At 40.1% G+C, this 20,286-nt stretch overlaps 1 protein-coding gene across 7 annotated transcripts in view; it reads left to right on the top strand.

Moving 5' to 3' along the window:
* The window catches only part of PLCE1 (phospholipase C epsilon 1), a 174,606-nt gene that overhangs the window by 121,428 nt on the left and 32,892 nt on the right, over positions 1–20,286 (top strand). For 5 of the 7 annotated variants that reach the window (XM_068397332.1, XM_068397335.1, XM_068397331.1 and 2 more), the window contains 7 exons: positions 1,760–2,018; positions 2,715–2,923; positions 12,402–12,443; positions 14,151–14,817; positions 15,321–15,503; positions 16,337–16,454; positions 16,833–16,992. In XM_068397332.1, the coding sequence (XP_068253433.1) occupies positions 1,760–2,018; positions 2,715–2,923; positions 12,402–12,443; positions 14,151–14,817; positions 15,321–15,503; positions 16,337–16,454; positions 16,833–16,992 (1,638 nt within the window). The remainder of the gene's footprint in view (positions 1–1,759; positions 2,019–2,714; positions 2,924–12,401; positions 12,444–14,150; positions 14,818–15,320; positions 15,504–16,336; positions 16,455–16,832; positions 16,993–20,286) is intronic. The other 2 variants (XM_068397336.1, XM_068397333.1) reach the window with 1 other exon arrangement.

The following is a 20,286-nucleotide window of genomic DNA, read 5'->3' as shown; positions in this document are numbered from 1 at the left end:
AAATCACATCATCTCACCCTGTGACTTTCTAGTAATCCCTTTTGGAAAAATGAAGCATGCTAAAAGCCATTTTTTTTTTCAAAATGCTCTGGAGACACCATCGGTTTTCCTGGTACATGCTAAATATGTTACATTAGAAAACATACTTTTTTTTTTTAAAAAAACAGAAATTTTTAAAATGTGAAAAGAATATGGGAAAGCAGTTGTGGATTATCTGTAATCAGCTAGAACTAAGGTAACTTGGGGTTGGAGTTTCCGGAAGACAAGTGAAACATAATTGTGGTAACATTCTAAAAGGGTCAGTCTTAAATTGTAAAAAAAAAAAATAAAAATACCAACCCAACCCAAAACGTCAAAAAACACCAACAAAACCAAACAAACGGCTAAACCTCTTTTTTTAACCTCTCCAATTTACTTACGCTGACTGATGTTCGGATCTCATGCTGTCATGGTCTTATGTAGCCAGACCTGCAGTGTCTCCAGAAGAAAGACAGAGTCTGCGGTTAAAGACAGCTTGTTGCTAGTTTTCCTACAGAATGGTGGGTTCATATGGGGCTGGGTTAGCAGCAAAGCAGTGCCTTTGCACGGGCAGTTCAGAGGGCAGCAAACTGGACTGAGCAGGGAAGAGTTAAGATCAGATTTCCCATCTCTTAGCTCTGACCCTCCTTGTATATTGTGTTTGTATAAGAAAGCTTTAAAGTGTTTGTATTGTCACTCTGTGGTTTGGTAAGGATTCTCATTGAGCTATTTGTTTACATTTTTGATATATAAAACACATTTGAAGCACTCATAGACATGGGGAGTCTCTTTGAGCTGAATGCATCCACGGTCTCCAAGCCATGTAAGTTGTGAGGAAAAATGCAAAGCAAATTAAGGGCTTAGTTTTATCTCTAATGCATCTGCACAGCTCAAGGGAAAGAGAGGAGAGGAAGGCTAGTGCTCATTAGCAGTGTGTCTGGGACAGGGACAGAAAGTGGGATTAAGGATGTTCTACTTTTAGCATTTCTGCAGACCTTTTGGTATGTCTTTTGGGCCTTTTGGGCCAGGGGTGGGTAGAAAGGCCATACATACCATTGCATAGACATACAGCTCAGAAGGTGAGAGACCTCCCAGCGGTACTCGCAGTTCTCCAGGGGCATCAGGAGCTACTTCTGTTTGAAATAAAAGATTCTTTTAATCTACAGCACTGTATTGATGCCTGAGAGCTGGAACATGGTCCTGATTTATTTATTTCCATTAAAATAAATAATTTGTGAGTGAAATGGGGGGGGAAAAAACTCAATGTAAATTATTTTAAGTAAATTTATTTTTTAAAAAAAAAACTTTTGCTGCCTTTATGGATTGTTCATAACACAACTAAAGGAATTGGTAATAAACTGTCTGGTTTATCTTTATGCCGTTTCCTTAATCTTTTCTTATTTCTTCCTAGGCCCTTATAAATTGAAAGCAATGACACAATGAAGATGTTAGAAAGCCACTTGTGTACATCTTATGCAGCTGGGCTTTTATTAAAATGTCAAATGTTACTCCAGTAGATCAGACTGCTTGTTTCTCCTTTTTGGTTTTGTTCTTTACTAATTCAAAGGGGGGAAAATGGTCCACCAACCAGAATTTTCGGAAAAATAATAACCTTGATTTCATTCATTCATTTCTGAGTAATGATGATGATTTCCTCTAATACATATATGCTGTGTGTTGAACTTGAATGTAAATGGTTTTTAATTTTTTTAATAAATGTTGTCATCTTTTTTTGCAATAGGTCAAGAAAAGTTTTAAAAATGTGGCAATTTATGGACCAGTCTGATATTGAAACCATGCGGAGTCTGAAAGATGCTATGGCACAACATGAGTCATCATCTGAATACAGGAAAGCGGTCAACCGGGCACTGAATATTCCAGGCTGTAAAGTTGTTCCTTTCTGTGGTGTATTTTTAAAAGAGCTTTGTGAAGTTTTGGATGGAGCATCAAGCCTTATCAGACTCTGTCCACGATATAACTCCCAGGATGAAACATTAGAGGTAAATGAAGTTGATTTTCTAAGAAGTTATGTTCATAGCCATCCAGTACTTTATTTTATATTATTTATTATTTATTATTTTCTACAAAGACATCATCTAATTAAAGTTTTCTGAACCAGACTGTTACCAGACTGTTCAGTTACATGGACCTCAATTTAATTCCCATAGTTAATGTAGTAATTTAGATTTGGTTGTTTATGCCTAGTTCAGTATTGGAGTATTGAGAAATTAATGTTAATACCAAAGGATCATGTTTATACTTTGGGTAAAGTATGTATGTAAATCCTTAAAGATGTAACTGTTCTCTGTTAAATGCTCTGACCTTCCACTTAACTCATTGGGAACTGAAAGGTTTTCAGTTCCTTAAAAATGGAATTCAGAAGCTCAGTGGATCAAGCTTTTCCTCTATGAAAACAAGCAATTCCTTTTAGTTTTATCATTTTGGTTTTAAAAGAAAAAATGCCCCTGTTACATGAAAAGATTAAGACTAAGGCTTTTAAAAAGTTTGCAGGAGTTATTGTAACTTATGTTACTTGATTTATGCAGTGATTTGATCTGTTTAGGATTGCAAGTAGGTACAAAAGCAAATAGGAAATACATGCTAAATATTCTTAATTCTTGTAAAAATTCCTCCAGTGAGAAGTAGATGACACAATATTCTAAATATGACTGTACTGATCTTTTAGGCGTCTCTAGTTTGTTTCAGATTACAGTGGACAAGATAATTTCTTGCAACGAGTAGGCCAAGATGGTTTAAATAATCCAGAAAAAGAATCAACAGCAAACAATATCTTTCAAACTATTCGGAGCTGCAATCGCAGTTTGGAATCTGAAGAGGGTGAAGATAATTTTAGTGAAGGAAGCGATTCAAGAAAAAACTCTTTGAAGGACAAAACCCGGTACCAGTAGGTCTCATTTTATTTTCTATTGTCACCTGTATATTTCATGTTTTTAATCTTTAATTTTCTTTTACCAATGCTCGCTTTTAGAAATAAGGGTGACTTTAACGTCTTCCCTTGTATTTATCCTCTTCCAATTCAGAACTTTTCTCCCCTGGAGTTATGCTAAGTATCTGATACTCAAATGCTTGGAAACTCTCTATATAGTTATATTTTCCCTCATGATGTAATTACTTCCTCTCACGATAAGGGTAAATCCTTTTCATGTTACACATAGAGCTTTAAAAATCCACAGTTACGATTACAATTTTGATCTGCGGTGACAGGAATAGCACCAGGACATATCTGTTATCAGAGCTCAGAACGTTATATTCTGCATGCTCGGGTAGCGTTCTGCCCCCCTTCAAAATAAAGGTTATTTATTATCCTTCAAAAGACCTCTTCTTTTAAGGACACGTTCGTTTGAGGATTTGAAATTATGTCCAGAAAACATTTGTAAGTCAGTACACATTTTGAATTTTCAGGTTGCTGTAGTCCTGCTATTTTGCATAGAAGTTTATTTAATTGTGCCCCATGTAAAAGTCCAGTGTTCAGTAATCTCAGATGTTCACTTTGAAGATGTGGTATATTCTGTACTATTCACCAGCAAGAAATATGGTAAATGCAAAGTTTAAGACATCACTTGATCTTCTCAAATGTTGCTTTGCAGTGAAGTTGCACCCATATAGACATATGTAGGTCAGCTTTAAACTAAGTAACTGTGTTAGAGTAACTTCAACGTAAGTAACAGAACTGTACTGTTCAGAGGTGAAGTGCTGTACAATTACGTGATGGCTTGCATAAAAGAGCATGCTTAGGTCACTGCTTGAGGTATTTTACTGATAATGTGTATCAGAAATATCCATATGTTCAGAAGAATCCAACATATTTTAGCTACTTACACATAAAATCTAATAAGTGACTGCCTGAGAAGGAACTACCATCTTCCTGTTCTAAATGCATTTATTTCTGTCACGGTTTAAAGCTGGGCCAGTTATTAAACCTGTGGCAGATGCCCTCTGTTATCCCCCCCCTCTCCCCCCAAAGGGAAAGGGAAAGGGAAAAGGGAGAGAGGCTTCCGGGTTGGAAAGTTAAAACAGTTTTAATAAACTATAATAATGAAAAAAAAAATATAATAATAATAATAGAAATAATCAAATATATACAAATATATATACAAAACCAAGATTGAGCTCCCCTGAAGTCAGCCACGTCACCACCGGCACTGCAGGGCAGGCTCCGGGAAGGCCCAGGCTGGGCCTAGCAGCGGTTGAGAGCTGTATTCAGGGATGCACGGATCGGGATCGGGGGCAGCAGGAAAACAGACGGAGTCCTCCTTGGACACCGGCCATAGCAGAAAAGGGCGCGACCCTCGTGATCCCCCCCCTTTATACTGAGAATGACGTGTGTGGAATGGAATACCCTCGTTGGTCAATTTTGGGTCACCTGCCCTGTCTGCTCCCCACTGCAGCTGCAACCCCCCTTCGGCTCTTCACTTGTAAGCAGTGAGGAATTCATCAGTGACCTTGGTTTCTCTAAGAATAAGTACAGCAAGAGCCTTACTGCACAACATCCCTACCGGTGCCTCAGCGATAACTACAAACTTCGGGCGTTATCAGTCTTGGAGGCAGACACTGTCTGCAAACATGCAGTTACTTAGAGGAGACTTAGCTGAAAGCAAAAATCACTGAAAGGAAAAATCGGCCTGGTTTAGGCCAAACCAGGACATTCCACCCCTTATTCCATACCATTCACGTCATACTCAGATCACCACTAACTTTTCATTTTAAAATATATACAGATAACATTAGTTTATGATTCATCTCTATACAGAAGAAAAAAGTTCATCAAGTTCATTTAGTTCAGGATTGTGGGTTTCCATCTGGCTAGGAGTCTCACAGGGTAGGAAAGATGGTATGAGCTTTGTCACAGTTCGTGCCCACGGGTTGCAGGTTAAAGATGTCAGTCTCGAGGAGGTTACTGGACGCCACTTGCAGCTAGCTCCGGTCTCATCACCACTGCTTCAACCTGAAAGACACTTATGAACACTGTTAGTATTATGCAGCAATTAACATCATGCAGTTCAGAATTAAGTATTCTCACCCAAGATCAGATCACCTTCAGGGACACATCGGACTCCACCATCCTGCAGCATCACCCACCAAGTACATCCAGGTCCTTGAGCAAAAGCAATCCCATGAATGGGTTTACCTTTGCCCGTAGCAGGAAGAACCCAGACAGTTTTTCCCAACAGATTCCTTTCATGCACCACAGGGACTTTATCCCCTTCTACTGTATGTAAAAGGTCTGACTGAGCAGGGCCAGCTCGGTTGATAGATCCTCTGGTGTTGACTAGCCAGGTAGCTTGTGCCAAATGCTTATCCCAGTTTTTAAAGGTTCCACCCCCCATTGCTTTCAGGGTAGTTTTTAACAGCCCATTATATCGTTCAACTTTCCCAGATGCTGGTGCATGATAGGGGATGTGATATACCCATTCGATGCCATGCTCTTTGGCCCAGTTATCTATGAGACTGTTTTTGAAATGAGTACCATTGTCCGACTCAATTCTCTCTGGTGTGCCATGTCGCCACAAAATTTGCTTTTCGAGGCCCAGAATAGTGTTCCGGGCAGTGGCATGGGGCACAGAGTATGTTTCCAGCCATCCGGTGGTCGCCTCCACCATGGTAAGCACATAACGTTTACCCTGGCGGGTTTGAGGGAGTGTGATGTAGTCAATTTGCCAGGCCTCCCCATATTTATATTTCAACCACCGTCCCCCATACCACAAAGGTTTTAACCGTTTGGCTTGCTTAATTGCGGCGCATGTTTCACAATCATGGATAACCTGTGCAATAGAGTCCATAGTTAAGTCCACCCCTCGGTCACGAGCCCATCTGTATGTTGCGTCTCTCCCTTGAGGACCTGAAGTGTCATGAGCCCACCGAGCTAAAAATAGTTCACCTTTATGTTCCCAGTCCAAATTTATTTGGAACACTTTAGCAGCCTGATCTGCTTGTTGGTTGTTTTGATGTTCCTCAGTTGCCCGACTTTTAGGTACGTGAGCATCTACATGACGTACCTTCACGACTAGTTTCTCTAGCCGAGCAGCAATATCTTGCCACAGTTCAACAGCCCAAATAGGTTTACCTTTACGCTGCCAGTTGCTTTGCTTCCACTGTTTTAACCACCCCCACAAGGCATTTGCCACCATCCATGAGTCAGTATAAAGATACAGCCTTGGCCACTTTTCTCGTTCAGCAATGTCTAAAGCCAGCTGGATGGCTTTTACCTCTGCGAATTGACTTGATTCACCTTGTCCTTCTGTGGCTTCTGTGATTCGTCGTATGGGACTCCATACAGCAGCTTTCCACTTCCGATGCTTTCCTACAAGACGGCAGGATCCATCGGTGAACAGGGCATACTGCTTCTCATCCTCTGGTAGTTCATTATATGGTGGGGCTTCTTCAGCACGTGTCACCTCCTTTTCTGGTGGCATTCCGAAGTCTTTGCCTTCTGGCCAGTCCATAATCACTTCTAAGATTCCTGGGCGATTAGGGTTTCCTATTCGAGCCCTCTGTGTAATTAATGCAATCCATTTACTCCATGTAGCATCAGTTGCATGATGAGTAGTAGGAACCTTACCCTTGAACATCCAGCCTAGTACTGGTAATCGGGGTGCCAGGAGAAGCTGTGCTTCAGTACCAATTACCTCTGAGGCAGCTCTAACTCCTTCATATGCTGCCAGTATCTCTTTTTCAGTTGGGGTGTAATTGGCCTCAGAGCCCTTGTATCCTCGACTCCAAAATCCTAGGGGTCGACCTCGAGTCTCCCCTGGCACTTTCTGCCAGAGGCTCCAGGTAGGACCATTGTCCCCAGCTGCGGTGTAGAGCACATTTTTAACATCTTGTCCCATACGGACTGGCCCAAGGGCTACTGCATGCACAATTTCTTGTTTAATCTGTTCAAAAGCCTGTTGTTGTTCAGGACCCCACTGAAAATCATTCTTCTTCCTGGTCACTTGATAAAGAGGGCGTACAATCTGGCTGTAATCTGGAATATGCATTCTCCAGAAACCCACAACGCCTAAGAAGGCTTGTGTTTCCTTTTTGTTAGTTGGTGGGGACATAGCTGTTATTTTGTTGATCACCTCTATCGGGATCTGGCGACGCCCATCTTGCCATTTAATCCCTAAAAACTGGATCTCCCGGGCAGGCCCCTTGACCTTGCCTCTTTTTATGGCAAAACCAGCTTGCAGGAGAATTTGGATGATTTTCTCCCCTTTGTCAAAAACTTCTGCTGCTGTATCACCCCACACAATGATGTCATCAATATATTGCAAATGTTCTGGAGCTCCACCCTTTTCTAGTGCAGTCTGGATCAGTCCATGGCAAATAGTAGGACTGTGTTTCCACCCCTGGGGCAGTCGATTCCAGGTGTACTGGATACCTCTCCAGGTAAAAGCAAACTGTGGCCTGCACTTTAGTGCCAAGGGAATAGAGAAAAATGCATTAGCAATGTCTATAGTGGCGTACCACTTGGCTACCTTTGACTCCACTTCGTATTGAAGTTCTAGCATGTCTGGCACAGCAGCACTCAGAGGTGGTGTAACTTCATTTAGGCCACGATAGTCCACAGTTAATCTCCATTCTCCATTAGACTTTTGCACTGGCCATATAGGACTATTAAAGGGTGAGCGAGTCTTGCTAATCACTCCTTGATTTTCTAATTGTCTAATCAGTTTATGAATGGGGATCAGGGAGTCTCGATTGGTGCGATATTGTCGTCGGTGCACCGTGGCAGTAGCAATTGGCACCTGTTGTTCTTCAACCTTCAGCAACCCCACAACAGAAGGATCCTCTGAGAGGCCAGGCAAGGTAGACAGCTGTTTAATGTCCTCAGTCTCTACAGCTGCTACACCAAAGGCCCATCTATATCCTTTTGGGTCCTTAAAATACCCTTTCTTAAGGTAGTCTATGCCAAGGATGCACGGAGCATCTGGACCAGTCACAATGGGGTGCTTTTTCCATTCATTTTCAGTTAAGCTCACTTCGGCCTCCAATACAGATAACTCTTGAGATCCCCCTGTTATTCCCGAGATACTGACAGATTCTGTCCCTTTATGATTCGATGGCATGAGGGTGCACTGTGCACCAGTGTCTACCAGGGCTCGATACTTTTGTGGTTCTAATGTGCCAGGCCATCGAATCCACACAGTCCAATAAACTCGGTTGTCCCTCTCCTCCTCCTGGCTGGAGGCAGGGCCCCTCTAATTAAAGACTGGATTCGTGCAGCTCACGGGGACTGGACCTTCATTTCCCCTATTCACGCTTGGAAAAAAAGGATTTGAGGCCCATCTACCCTGACTGGGGTCCTGCTCATTGGTAACTGGAGCAGCCATCCTCCTAGGAAAATTCTCACTGGTATTTCTGTTAGCTTGCAACTCACGTACTCGCGCCTGTAGGGTACTGGTAGGTTGTCCATGCCATCTGTTCATGTCCTCCCCATAATCACGCAGGGTAAACCACAGGATACCTCGTGACGTGTCCCGTTTCCTTTGAGCTGGTCCAGTAGGAGGGCGTTTCCTCCTAAAGGCTGCAACACGGGCCTGTGTAGGTAGAGAGTCAAGTTTATTCTCGATCCTGGACAGTTTGTCTGACAGTTGTTTAAATGAGTCCTTGTTTTCCTTAGTCAGTTTTTCCACAGCCGAGACACGGGCCTGCAGTGGGGAAGAAATACTATCTTCATACTGTCGCATATAGTTAGCCATTTCGCCCACGTTAGGTCGTGCCATAGGATCTTCTCCCCAGACTAATATTGACAATGTATGGGTATGTGTTGGTGGAGCATTCTTCACAACCTTCCGGAACATGGATCGGTTGCATTCCACTTCATCAGGATTTACAGGATCTACAATGTCCTGAGGGTGTTTATAAATGATCTCTTGCACAGCCAGTTCTCTAAGGTAGTTAATACCTTTTTCTATAGTGGTCCATTTGCTTAGGTGGCTCATAACATCATCTTTATAGGGATACCTGCTCTTTACAGCTGACAAGAGTCGCCTCCAGAGGCTGATAGTGTTCGACCTTCTTGGAAGCATCTTATCAATACCACCATCTCTGGACAGGGATCCCAGCTGTCTGGCTTCTCTACCATCCAATTCTATGCTATCTGCCCCATTATCCCAGCATCGGAGCAACCAGGTAATAATTGGCTCACCGTCATAACGACTAAAATCTTTTCTTATATTTCGCAGTTCTTTCAGGGATAAGGAGTGGTAGGTTATTTCTACTTCCGAGTCCGAGTCCTCCTGTGATTGTTCTGCTTTAGAAGGACCTTTCTTGTCCTTCTTGTGTAATGGGTCTGCTTTAAAAAGACGATCAAGGAAACCCCCCTCTGTGTCAGGCCCTGACTCTGCCTGAGAAGGGCCCTCACCTGGGTCCTGTGCTGGCTCTGCCTTAGAAGGCTCTGAGTCATCATCCTTCACTTTACTAGCTGATTTCTTTCTGTGTTTTCTCCTGGTTACAGGGGCAGCATGATACCTACCGCTGTTGCTGCACTGACATCTAATCACATACCACACCAGAAACACATTCAGGACAAACGAAAATAAAACCATGCCACCTAGACAGCACCATCCTAATTTCGCAAAATCTAGTGGAATCACCTTGGCAGAAAAGGAGAAGGTACTATTTCCCAAAGTAAAATTGGAAGTATAATCATTAACAGAATCAGCTAAAGGACTCCCAGAGTGCGCAGATAAAATCTCTGCTACCGAGGTCAGAGCAGTAACAACCCAGTTTATCACGACATAAATCCGTACGAAACGCCATAACAAAACAATGCATGTTGACCAGTACCCAGCAATGATAAACTGCACATAAACACTAACAAACAACGGCAAGTAAGGTATTATTACACTTAACTCTGTAAAAGGCTTAATAAAGAGACGAGATAGCACAGCGATCAAAAATGACATTACCATCTTCGCTATCTGTTTTAATTTCTAACCCCTCGTAAATCTCAAAGGAAGAACTCCGATACTCTCTCAGCTGAGCTCTCCGGGTCTCCTCCCACTGGAGCTGGGATTCGACTTATCAGAGCAACCTGTCGGAGCTTCTTTCGAGCCCCACGTTGGGCGCCAATAAATCTGTCACGGTTTAAAGCTGGGCCAGTTATTAAACCTGTGGCAGATGCCCTCTGTTATCCCCCCCTCCTCCCCCCAAAGGGAAAGGGAAAGGGAAAAGGGAGAGAGGCTTCCGGGTTGGAAAGTTAAAACAGTTTTAATAAACTATAATAATGAAAAAAAAAAATATAATAATAATAATAGAAATAATCAAATATATACAAATATATATACAAAACCAAGATTGAGCTCCCCTGAAGTCAGCCACGTCACCACCGGCACTGCAGGGCAGGCTCCGGGAAGGCCCAGGCTGGGCCTAGCAGCGGTCGAGAGCTGTATTCAGGGATGCACGGATCGGGATCGGGGGCAGCAGGAAAACAGACGGAGTCCTCCTTGGACACCGGCCATAGCAGAAAAGGGCGCGACCCTCGTGATCCCCCCCCTTTATACTGAGAATGACGTGTATGGGATGGAATACCCTCGTTGGTCAATTTTGGGTCACCTGCCCTGTCTGCTCCCCACTGCAGCTGCAACCCCCCTTTGGCTCTTCACTTGTAAGCAGTGAGGAATTCATCAGTGACCTTGGTTTCTCTAAGAATAAGTACAGCAAGAGCCTTACTGCACAACATCCCTACCGGTGCCTCAGCGATAACTACAAACTTCGGGCGTTATCAGTCTTGGAGGCAGACACTGTCTGCAAACATGCAGTTACTTAGAGGAGACTTAGCTGAAAGCAAAAATCACTGAAAGGAAAAATCGGCCTGGTTTAGGCCAAACCAGGACAATTTCATTACCATGCATTTCTAAATTTCATTTCAAATAAATAATCATTATTTCCTGAAAGAATGGTTTCTAATAGAATTATTCACATCTGGCTTTAGTTGCTTCTGGAAAGTGGAGCAGTGGATTAAGCCAAGAAAGACAGTTCCACTTCTCTGTCTGTTCTCTAACTGTTGTCTCTTGACTTCAGTTCAAATGCTTTCTTCCAGGAATTATTTTCATTAATTAATATGCTTCAAAATCAGCTTGCAACTCACAGTTGCAATCAACATTTCACTTGGATGAACAAAGTAGAATTTAAATATAAAAGAACAATATGGAGAAAATGAAGTTCTCTTTGTTATGTATTTATGAAATCAGTTCTTGGTAAATTAGTTATTTAATGCTTTATGTTTAAATATAATCTAGTAAATTCCACTCTAATTAAAGTAGGAATTAAATGGAAAAAAAAAAAGCTAATATGACACTGAAATTAAAGTTTAAAATTTAAATGAACCAAACTGCAGATAGGTAATTAAAGTTATGTTTCCTGATTCAGGCTACTAACTACTCAGTTATTAGTATCTGTAGTTCTGGTACAGTAAGGACTGATTTTAACAGTATAATGACTTGCAGAAAAATACTTCTGAATAAATTTAGCTCAAATACCTCATAGACTGGAAATTTCTTATTCACCTGGCATCTTTTTCCTGGACATTCAGAGAGCTGGGTGAGGCGCAGGAGCAAATTGCTGCAGAGGCAGAGGGGCCATATTCTGTTGTCCCTGTTGTATGGAGGCTGCAATGTTTGGTTTATTTTTAATGCTATGAACAACTAAAGAGTTCGAAGGAAGAAACCTAGGTCTTTCTTGTGAGATCTAAGTCATATTTGCATGCAGCATTAAAAATCCAAATTATATAATAATTATGTATTACCTGATAATTGTAGTATTGTGGCCATAAAGGCAGAAAAATACACTGTATAACATGTTTCTCATTACTTTAAAATTGCAAGGAAGTTTTTTGATTAGTCTGCCTTTTGTTGATTTGGATTAGTATTGTGGAACATGCACCCACCAAAGCTGGTAGGTTAGTTTGATTTGAAGAAAATGAAAGGCATCTAATAAAGTCAGCGTGTAGTGGGTATAATTACTTTCCCAATTGTGTTAGCAAATAAACTGTAATCAGTGACTTGTCTAATCACCCTGAATTTCTGTACATGCCATAAATATCAAACTTTAATCTTTATTAGAACTCTGTCTTGACAGTTCTCAAATAAATAAAGGTAGGTAGGGAAAGACAAAAATTTTCAAGTTTGAAATACAGTTTTTATAAATTGTTAATCAAATAACCTGTTAAGATACTCTAAACTTTGACACATTGCTTTATTAGCCTGATCACATCTTCACTTTTAAGCTTTCCTAATTGCAGTAAATACCTTTTAAAATAATAGGGGAAAACCTCAGGGTTTTTCCTTTTCATATCTCATGCAATTGTCCCCTCTAAAAGTGCAATCTGTTTTAATGTTTCTTTTATCCTTTGTTTTCCTTTCCTTGCATCTCAGTGCAGCACATGTAAAGAAAGCTTCTGATTCAAACCAAGTTCTGTAAGTGTGTTCTCAATAACTGATAGCTGTGTTGCTTTTGGCAGCTCACGTCAGAGGTTATGTTTCTGTATATGATTACGAGTGTGTGCTTGGCTTACCTGCTTCTTGTACATTTTAATCTGCAGCATGCCAGTGCTATCAAATGTGAAATAAGGCATAAATGAAGCTCTGCCATTTCTGTCTCCCCTATACTAGACTCCTCCAGCCATGCACATCTAGTCTCAGAATACATTTTCTAGCATTTTTGCAGAAACTTATTTGATTGTTTTGAGGGCATGGGGAGAAAGAGCTGCTTTAGTTGTTTGTTTAATTTGAAAAATCTTAATCTTCTGTAATACAGGTAAATATTTTAATGTAGGTGTGTCTGGTAAAACTCTGGTAAGACAGTTTATACCAGCTCAATTATAATGCATTACCTTTATTTTTAGGAAGATTTCTTAAGGAAATAGAGCTACAGTTAAGGCTGATAGAGTTATTCTGCCTTTGTTTGTCAGTCCTGGCATCACAGGCAATAAATCCTCAGCCTGTTGGCCACTTTTAGGTAAATTTGGCAGAGAGATAGAGGTCTCACTCATCAATAAATTCATAAAGGAATCATTAGAATTGATGTATGGAGTAAGGCAAAAATTCAAATTAATTAGTGCCCTGGGGAGAGAAGAGTTTGAGGAAGAGCTAATGGTTATCTATGCTGTTTAGCTTAGGGAGATAGTATATGTGACTTGGAACAAGTCACAACATGAATCGTCTTTTGCTCAGCTGGTAGGACATGGGCAGGAGCTGAGTACTGTGGCGATATGAAGGGGAAGCACTGAGGGTATTAGGACAAGATGCCTTGAAGAATATGAAGTGGAAGCTGTTTTGCATTTTATTGGCCAGATATCCTTAGGAAAATGTGCTTCGCTAGTTCTGCTGTACATGGAACAATTTGCTCTTTTTTATGTTCATTAAAGCAGTGTCAAAATATTGAACATTTGTTCATTCATACGTGTTAGAAGCTTCTGTATGGAAGAAATTTTATTTAAACTACCTCATTTATTAGTTCAGTATTGTTGCTCTATATCTACTGTTTCTAATTATGGTAAAATATTTCAAAAATTTTAGTTGCTGCATCCAAGTTTCATGTTAATATTTTGCTTAAGTAAAATTAAATTTTCTAATGGAAAGTATCCGATAAAATTCTTGCTGCATTCTTATGAGGAAGGCATGCATTTTAACCACTCTTTTACAAGTGTTAAGCAGAAAATTATATAATGTGAAAGGTCTGCACATTAAATCAATAATAGAACAGAGATTAGAAGTCCTGTCTTCAATCCACTAGATCCTGCTAGCATATGGTACACATATGGTACTTGGTATTTCAACTGAACCAATCTTATGCTGTGGATTTAGAAACTGGAATCACTTGGCTTTAAGATCCAAACTGAAGTTTTTTATTGTTAATGTAATGTTTGGAAAGTTCTAAGAAAATATAATTATGTTGTTACAGGAGTTATAATTAATTGTAGCAGCATGTATTAATTAATTCAAAATTGCAATAACATAAATTGTAATACTGTAAAAACTACAGATGTTCCTGTAAATCCAAATTATATAGTGACAATAGTATTCTTTTTATTTAAACTACAGCAGAAAAAATATTCATCAGTCATAATATAAATCGGCACATATATAACTAAATATAAATCTCTCACCTTTTTTCACATACAGATTTATAATTGGAGATCTTTCAGATTCTGAAAGTGATATATTTGAGCAGTTGAAGGAGTGGGACACAAATTCAACAGAAGAGCAACAAAAGGCTTTCTGCCATGGGATAGAACTCATTCCCTGGTACGTGTTATCTATCAGGGCTGATGTCCATCAGTTCATGCAACAAGGGGCAACAGTCGTTCATTATGACCAGGAGACACATCTCTCAGCACGTTGCTTTCTTCAGCTTCAGCCTGACAATAGTACTTTGACTTGGACAAAACCCACAACGGTTTGCCCTGCAAATGCTAAGACAAAACTGAGTGTGCTGGGTAATACTGCTGAGCTTGGTAAATACCAGTTTCTTGGTAATACTGGACTGGTGGAAGGTTTTTTGGACTTGTTTTCAGCCAAGGCTGTATATATGGGACACCCTGGCATTGATATGCACACTGTGTGTGTTCAAAATAAACTTTGTAATTTGTCCCTTGAAGAAAATGGTATAACACTACTTTATGGACTTCAGACTACTGATAATAAGTTGCTGCACTTTGTTGCTCCAAAATACACTGCCAGAATGCTGTATGATGGATTGCTGGAATTGACTAAAGCTGTAAGAAAAATGAGGAGATTCCCTGATCAAAGACTACAGTGGCTACGGAAACAGTATGTCAGCCTTTACCAGGTAAAAGATGCTGTGATTTTGTATAAAAGAAGTTCAGACATGTCAACAACTTCACGTAATGCAATTAGTTTCTATTATAAATAAGCTAAGATTAAAGATGAGCACCAAATCTCCAACTTCGTAACGTGGCTTAAGTCAGTAAGTTCTGACTTTCCACATAATGTTCTGTCAAACCTTGTGTGTTTTCAATACGCTGAAGTTAAATCTTTTTTTATTATGAAGCTCTTCATATGTTTGGAGTTTTGGAATATGTATTTTATTAAAGAAAAAGCAATGACTGTACTTGGAAAGGGTGCTGAAATACTGAGTGATGAGAGTTAGGGCCAAAAAAAAAATCCAAAATAGCAAACAAAATAACCCTTTGGTATTCATGCAGTAATTAAAAATTGCCTCCTGTTGATGTTTTGTCTTTCATTGGTTCCTTAGAGATGTCTGTATTATTGCTTAAGAAAATGTGTCTGCTCTTATTCTCCTTGTTTTGTTAATGCTGAGAATTTTTGTAGGAGGATGCAAGGTTTGAAGGCCCAACCTTGGCTCAGGCTGTTGAACTGTTTGGAGGCAGACGATGGAGTGCAAGAAACACAAGCACGGGAACTCTCACCAAAAGCACCGAGAAACCTAGTGTACAGAGAAACAACACTCTGGGAATAACTGCAGCTAAGAAAAAGAAGAAAGTACTCATGAGGGTAGAACATTATGTTATTCATGTATTTTGTTGCTTATGTGGCTGATTTGTTTCCTTCCTACAGTTACTGTGTAGCTAACTGTATTCTGAACCAGTGAAAAGAAGTTAGATAATTTAAAAACTGTTTATTGCTGTTTCAGGTTTTGGGCTTATTGTTTTCCATTAGTTTGGGTTTCTTTTCTCATGCCTGAAGCATTCTCAGGACATGTGGGCTCTGGGGCTAGCAGAAGGGGACAGAATCTTGCTGAGACCTTTAGGTGCTACCTCAGTATAAAGGTAACATATTTGTAATAATAAAAATATTATCATGCAAAGTGATGTTTGGAGGCTGGTGTCAGCTTCTTTACTCCTTTTTGTTTTCATGTTCCCAAAAACATCACCAGAGTTATTCTGCCTCAGGTTAGCATGCAGTTTTGTCTTATGTGGCTGACAGGAACACTGGACTTTGTCTGGCAGTCTCCTCTTTTCCTGGACTCAACCACTTTCAGCGGTAGCCAGGAGAGAGGAAAATGCAGGGAGTAGCAGCTCTACACTATCCACATGTTCTAGTGGGCAGGTAGGGGAGATCCTCAAATAACAAGATCCATCCTCTTTAGGGCTCCTGTGCACCAGTGGAATAGTGTAAAACCAGCTGCACCACTTTAGAGAGGCGCAGTCATTGTTGTCTTCTGTGTGATATCAAACTGAGGTAACACCTAATGGTCCCACACTTCACTATGGATCCTGTTTAAGTTGTCTCTTTTCTACTCAGATGGCTTCACTGACAGTGCAGGTATCAGCCTTACAGGATAGTAGTGTTTTCGGGATGTTTATTATGGTGCCCATTATTTCTAGGGTGAAAGTGGAGAGGCCACTGATGATGAAATGGCAACACGGAAAGCAAAAAACTGTAAGGAATATCGTAATAGAAGTGGCTCGGATCCTCAAGATATTGATGAACAAGAAGAACCAGGTAGATATATCACTTAAGTACTTAAAAGTCCCTCGGGGTTTTGCTCAAAGTCTTTTTATATAGACATTTTTTATGGTGTTAAAAATACATTTATGACATAAAACTACTTTTGCAGTTGAAACTCCAAATGCTAGAAACTTTTAAATTAATTTCTGTAGTTGTTCATGATTGTTCTTTTGTTTAGTTTCAGTAGCACTTCCTTTCCATTCAGATGAAATGGGCATATAAGTGTTGTTCAGAATGTATCTTTTTGACTGTCTTGGGACAAATCTAGAATCCCTTTAGTGTTTTACTATGTGTTAATGAATTGTGATATAGGTCTCTTGGACAAAAGCATTTTTATTGTAATTGTGCTGCAAACTTCTGTTTTCTCCATAGATCAAAATATTATTATTAATGCTTCTCCATCTAACAACCTGCCATCAAGAAGAGCTCACTCTCTGACGGTATCTGGATCTCCTAATTTAGGAGCTACAACATCTTCGCCAGCAAGACCAGTCTCCTCTCCTGTAATGTCTTCAAGCAAGAGTCAGTCTAGGTAAGGACAAAATCAATGCTTTGATTTAAAAAGGAAAAAAGTTACTGTTAATTATCATCAAATGTGCATTTTGTGCCAAACTAATGAAATCTGATAAAAACAATGCCAGAAATGTCATTAGCCTTTTGACAAGACATCTAAACCTCATTGTAGAACAACATAGGACATTTAAGCTGAAATACCATGTATCTGAGCATGGCTTTGTAGCAAGTCCCTGAGCAACATGCTTCAGTGTATGTCTCTTACAGAAACAGATTGGAATGCTGTTCCAAAATGACACAAATACAGAGTTTAACTCTTTCTCCAGATCTTCTCCAAAACGTTGTTATAGACGTCTTCTGTATAATGAAAATCAACAGAAATGTTACAGATGTGTGAACTAAAGTTCTGGGGTCTCTCAGCACAAGTCATTTCTGCCTGGGGGAGTATTAACTTTTGCTGGCATTCATGGTGATGATTTCAGTACTGCCTCGGGGAATTGGAGGAACAGATTTGAAAACTTTCTCTTACAGGCCTCTCCTCCTTGAACATTCATCCTTTTCGTGTCACTTAGGCAGTACAAAAGGTCACGCTGTGGTTGTGCAGTGACATAGTGCACTAATGTATTAACTCTATGAATGGTAATAATGGTGGTGATGGTAGTAATTGTAGTAATAATAATATAACAACCATAGTATGTCAGGGATGTGGATGGTACTTTATGACATACAAGAAGACAGTCTCAACAGAGGCCTTCCAGTGCTTTTTGACAGAATGATTACTGAGATATGGTTATGAGTATGAATCTTGTGGTTTCCAGGAGAGCAATAGTAAACAATGGAAGAGATTACTGCTGCTGGTAGAACATTATTTTTGAAGAGACATGTCTTGTGTAATGGTTTATGTTGTGTATTTCTTAGGGATTTTTTTTACACTTAAAACGGTTGGGTTTGGCAATAGGTGTGAGTAGTAGAGCCACCTGTGGACATCTGTGGTTGGCTGCTTCTCCTTTTAACACTGCTTTCTGAGACTCTTACTATGTTCTTTACTTTTTGTTCTTCACTGTCATTCACAACCATGTGATGAACATGCCAGAGTAGGATTTACCTCTGTAAGACATTTCTCTTATTTTTTTAAGGATTGGAACAGCTTTCTTTTACATTAAACTGAAGAAATACTGCTTTATTACCTCTGGAAAATGCTTCTCTGTTTTGCAAATCTGCTTTTTGCTTTTATGTAAAAATAATTGTTGTTCTATAATGAGATTAAAGGGCTCAACAGAGAACTCACATTCCCAGGGGAAGGACAGCTAACATTCCTTTAAATCCTCTCAGTCCTGGGTTTCTGTACAAATCCCTGTGCAGCTTACCACTGTGAGCCTCCCTGAGTTATGACAGGTTTTCCCTGGCAAAGTTGTCTGGAAGCTCCACAGCGTCGCTTGGTAGAGCCCTGCTCAACTTGATGCAACCCTTCTTGCTAGAATTTGCACAGGATACAGCTGTATGGCTGTTTCATCTGTCCTGAGGAAATCTTCCTCAGAACAGAATTACATGTTTTATGCATTACTTTGACCCAGTTTTCGTGAGCCATTAAGAGACTTGGAACACTGAAGAGAGTTTTATTCTTGGTATTTACCCTTCGGTCCCTTGATAGGTCTGAATTGTGCTTGCCAGTTTTCATGTGTGTGGACACTTCACATGTGCTAAAAGAAAGAAATACCTGTAGTGCCTCAGCTGTGATCAGTAAGTCTAAGGTATCAAATAGTTGGCTCTCTGCTTTGCTGCAAAGTCCTGTGATCGTCCACCCTATATATGTATTAATTCACTCCTGGGATCTCTTTTAGAGTAAACCAGCTGGTTGCCTCCAAGATGGAATTTAGGTGCAGTTCTGGGAATATTTGCTCCAGAGACTTCTGTAATTAAATAGTATGGATGGACAGCTTACTTAGTCTCAAACCATCTACAATATACTGTCTTGTAGGACACACTCCCAGCAAGCATTGTACCTTCAGGCAATCCACCCACAGTCACGGCATGTCCTATTGCTTTGTGTTACATTAAATAAATGGCAATCTGTCAGGTGATAGCATAGGCCACATCTTATTTCAGCTACTTCAGATTGAACACACACCGAAAACGAAAATGTTTTAGAGACAGGCAAGCACCATGGGGGACCAAACCAGACCTGAGCCAATTCCTGGGCAGTGCAGAGCAATGTGAACTTGAGCCTTTCTGCTGCACTCACAAAAAGTGGCAGGATGGATGTCTTTATCAGTATAGACGTAACTGACAGCAGAGCAGACTGGGGCAGTGGTCCACAAGCTGTGGTACGTAGAGCCTGTGAGCAGCGCAATATTCTTCTTGGAAGCTGCTGCCCTTAACAGCAGTGATACAGAAGCAAGGTAAGTTTGGGAACACACACAGGCTGAACACAGACATCTTTTGTTTCTTTTTGCTCCATTTTTGTTGTTAATTCTGCAGTCTTATAAAAATCAAATTATATACTTAGTTATACTCAACCAGTTTTGTCAGTAGCATTATAAATTAAGATAAAATGAAGTATCCGTTTTCCAAAGTAACAGAAAGTTGGAATGACCTACATAATAAAATAACCTAGGAAATATAGGATCCACTGGGAGTGTTTGTATGCATTTGTATGGCTCTGCATGGATTAGAGCCAACAGAGTTTATTAAGTCAGATTAGCATCTGGATTTAGACTCAAACACTGACAAGGCTTAATAGTTGGAGGCAGTGTTGGACATGAGCTGGTTGTGCATGTTAGGTGAGTGCATGGTCCCTCACAGGACTCAGAGTTTAGGAGAGCAGGGAGCAATGACTCCCGCTGGCCTGCGCAGCACAGAAAGATTAGCTGGTAACAAATGATTGTTAGCTGCAGTGTAGCAGCTAGGAGGAGGAAAGCAAGAGAGACTTCTAGTTCTTTTTCTTTTGCCATATAATATGTGCATTAACTTTCTCTGACCAGTCACTTAGATCAAAGTCTCCACCAAGTGAGAATCACTAAATAAAATAAAATTTCTTAAAGTGAAAAAAAATCTAAACATAATGATAACAATTTAAAAAGAGGAGGACCTGGCTATCTTTGTTGTACATTTTAAATAATAGTAATTCTTATAGGTAGAGAATGAAAAACAGTATTTTTACATATATAACTCACAACCTTGATATTCCTGACCACCTTACAAATAATTTACATTGAGAATAAATCCTTGTACAATCCAGATGTCCAGGTAATTTCCAAACACAGGTAGCCTACAGCTGTCTTCTGTCATTCTTTCAAAACAGATGTGCATCCAG

This window comes from Nyctibius grandis, chromosome 4 (assembly GCF_013368605.1).
Source record: "Nyctibius grandis isolate bNycGra1 chromosome 4, bNycGra1.pri, whole genome shotgun sequence".
NCBI classification, from domain to species: Eukaryota; Metazoa; Chordata; class Aves; order Nyctibiiformes; family Nyctibiidae; genus Nyctibius; species Nyctibius grandis.
This window is presented reverse-complemented; position numbering and strand designations above follow the sequence as displayed.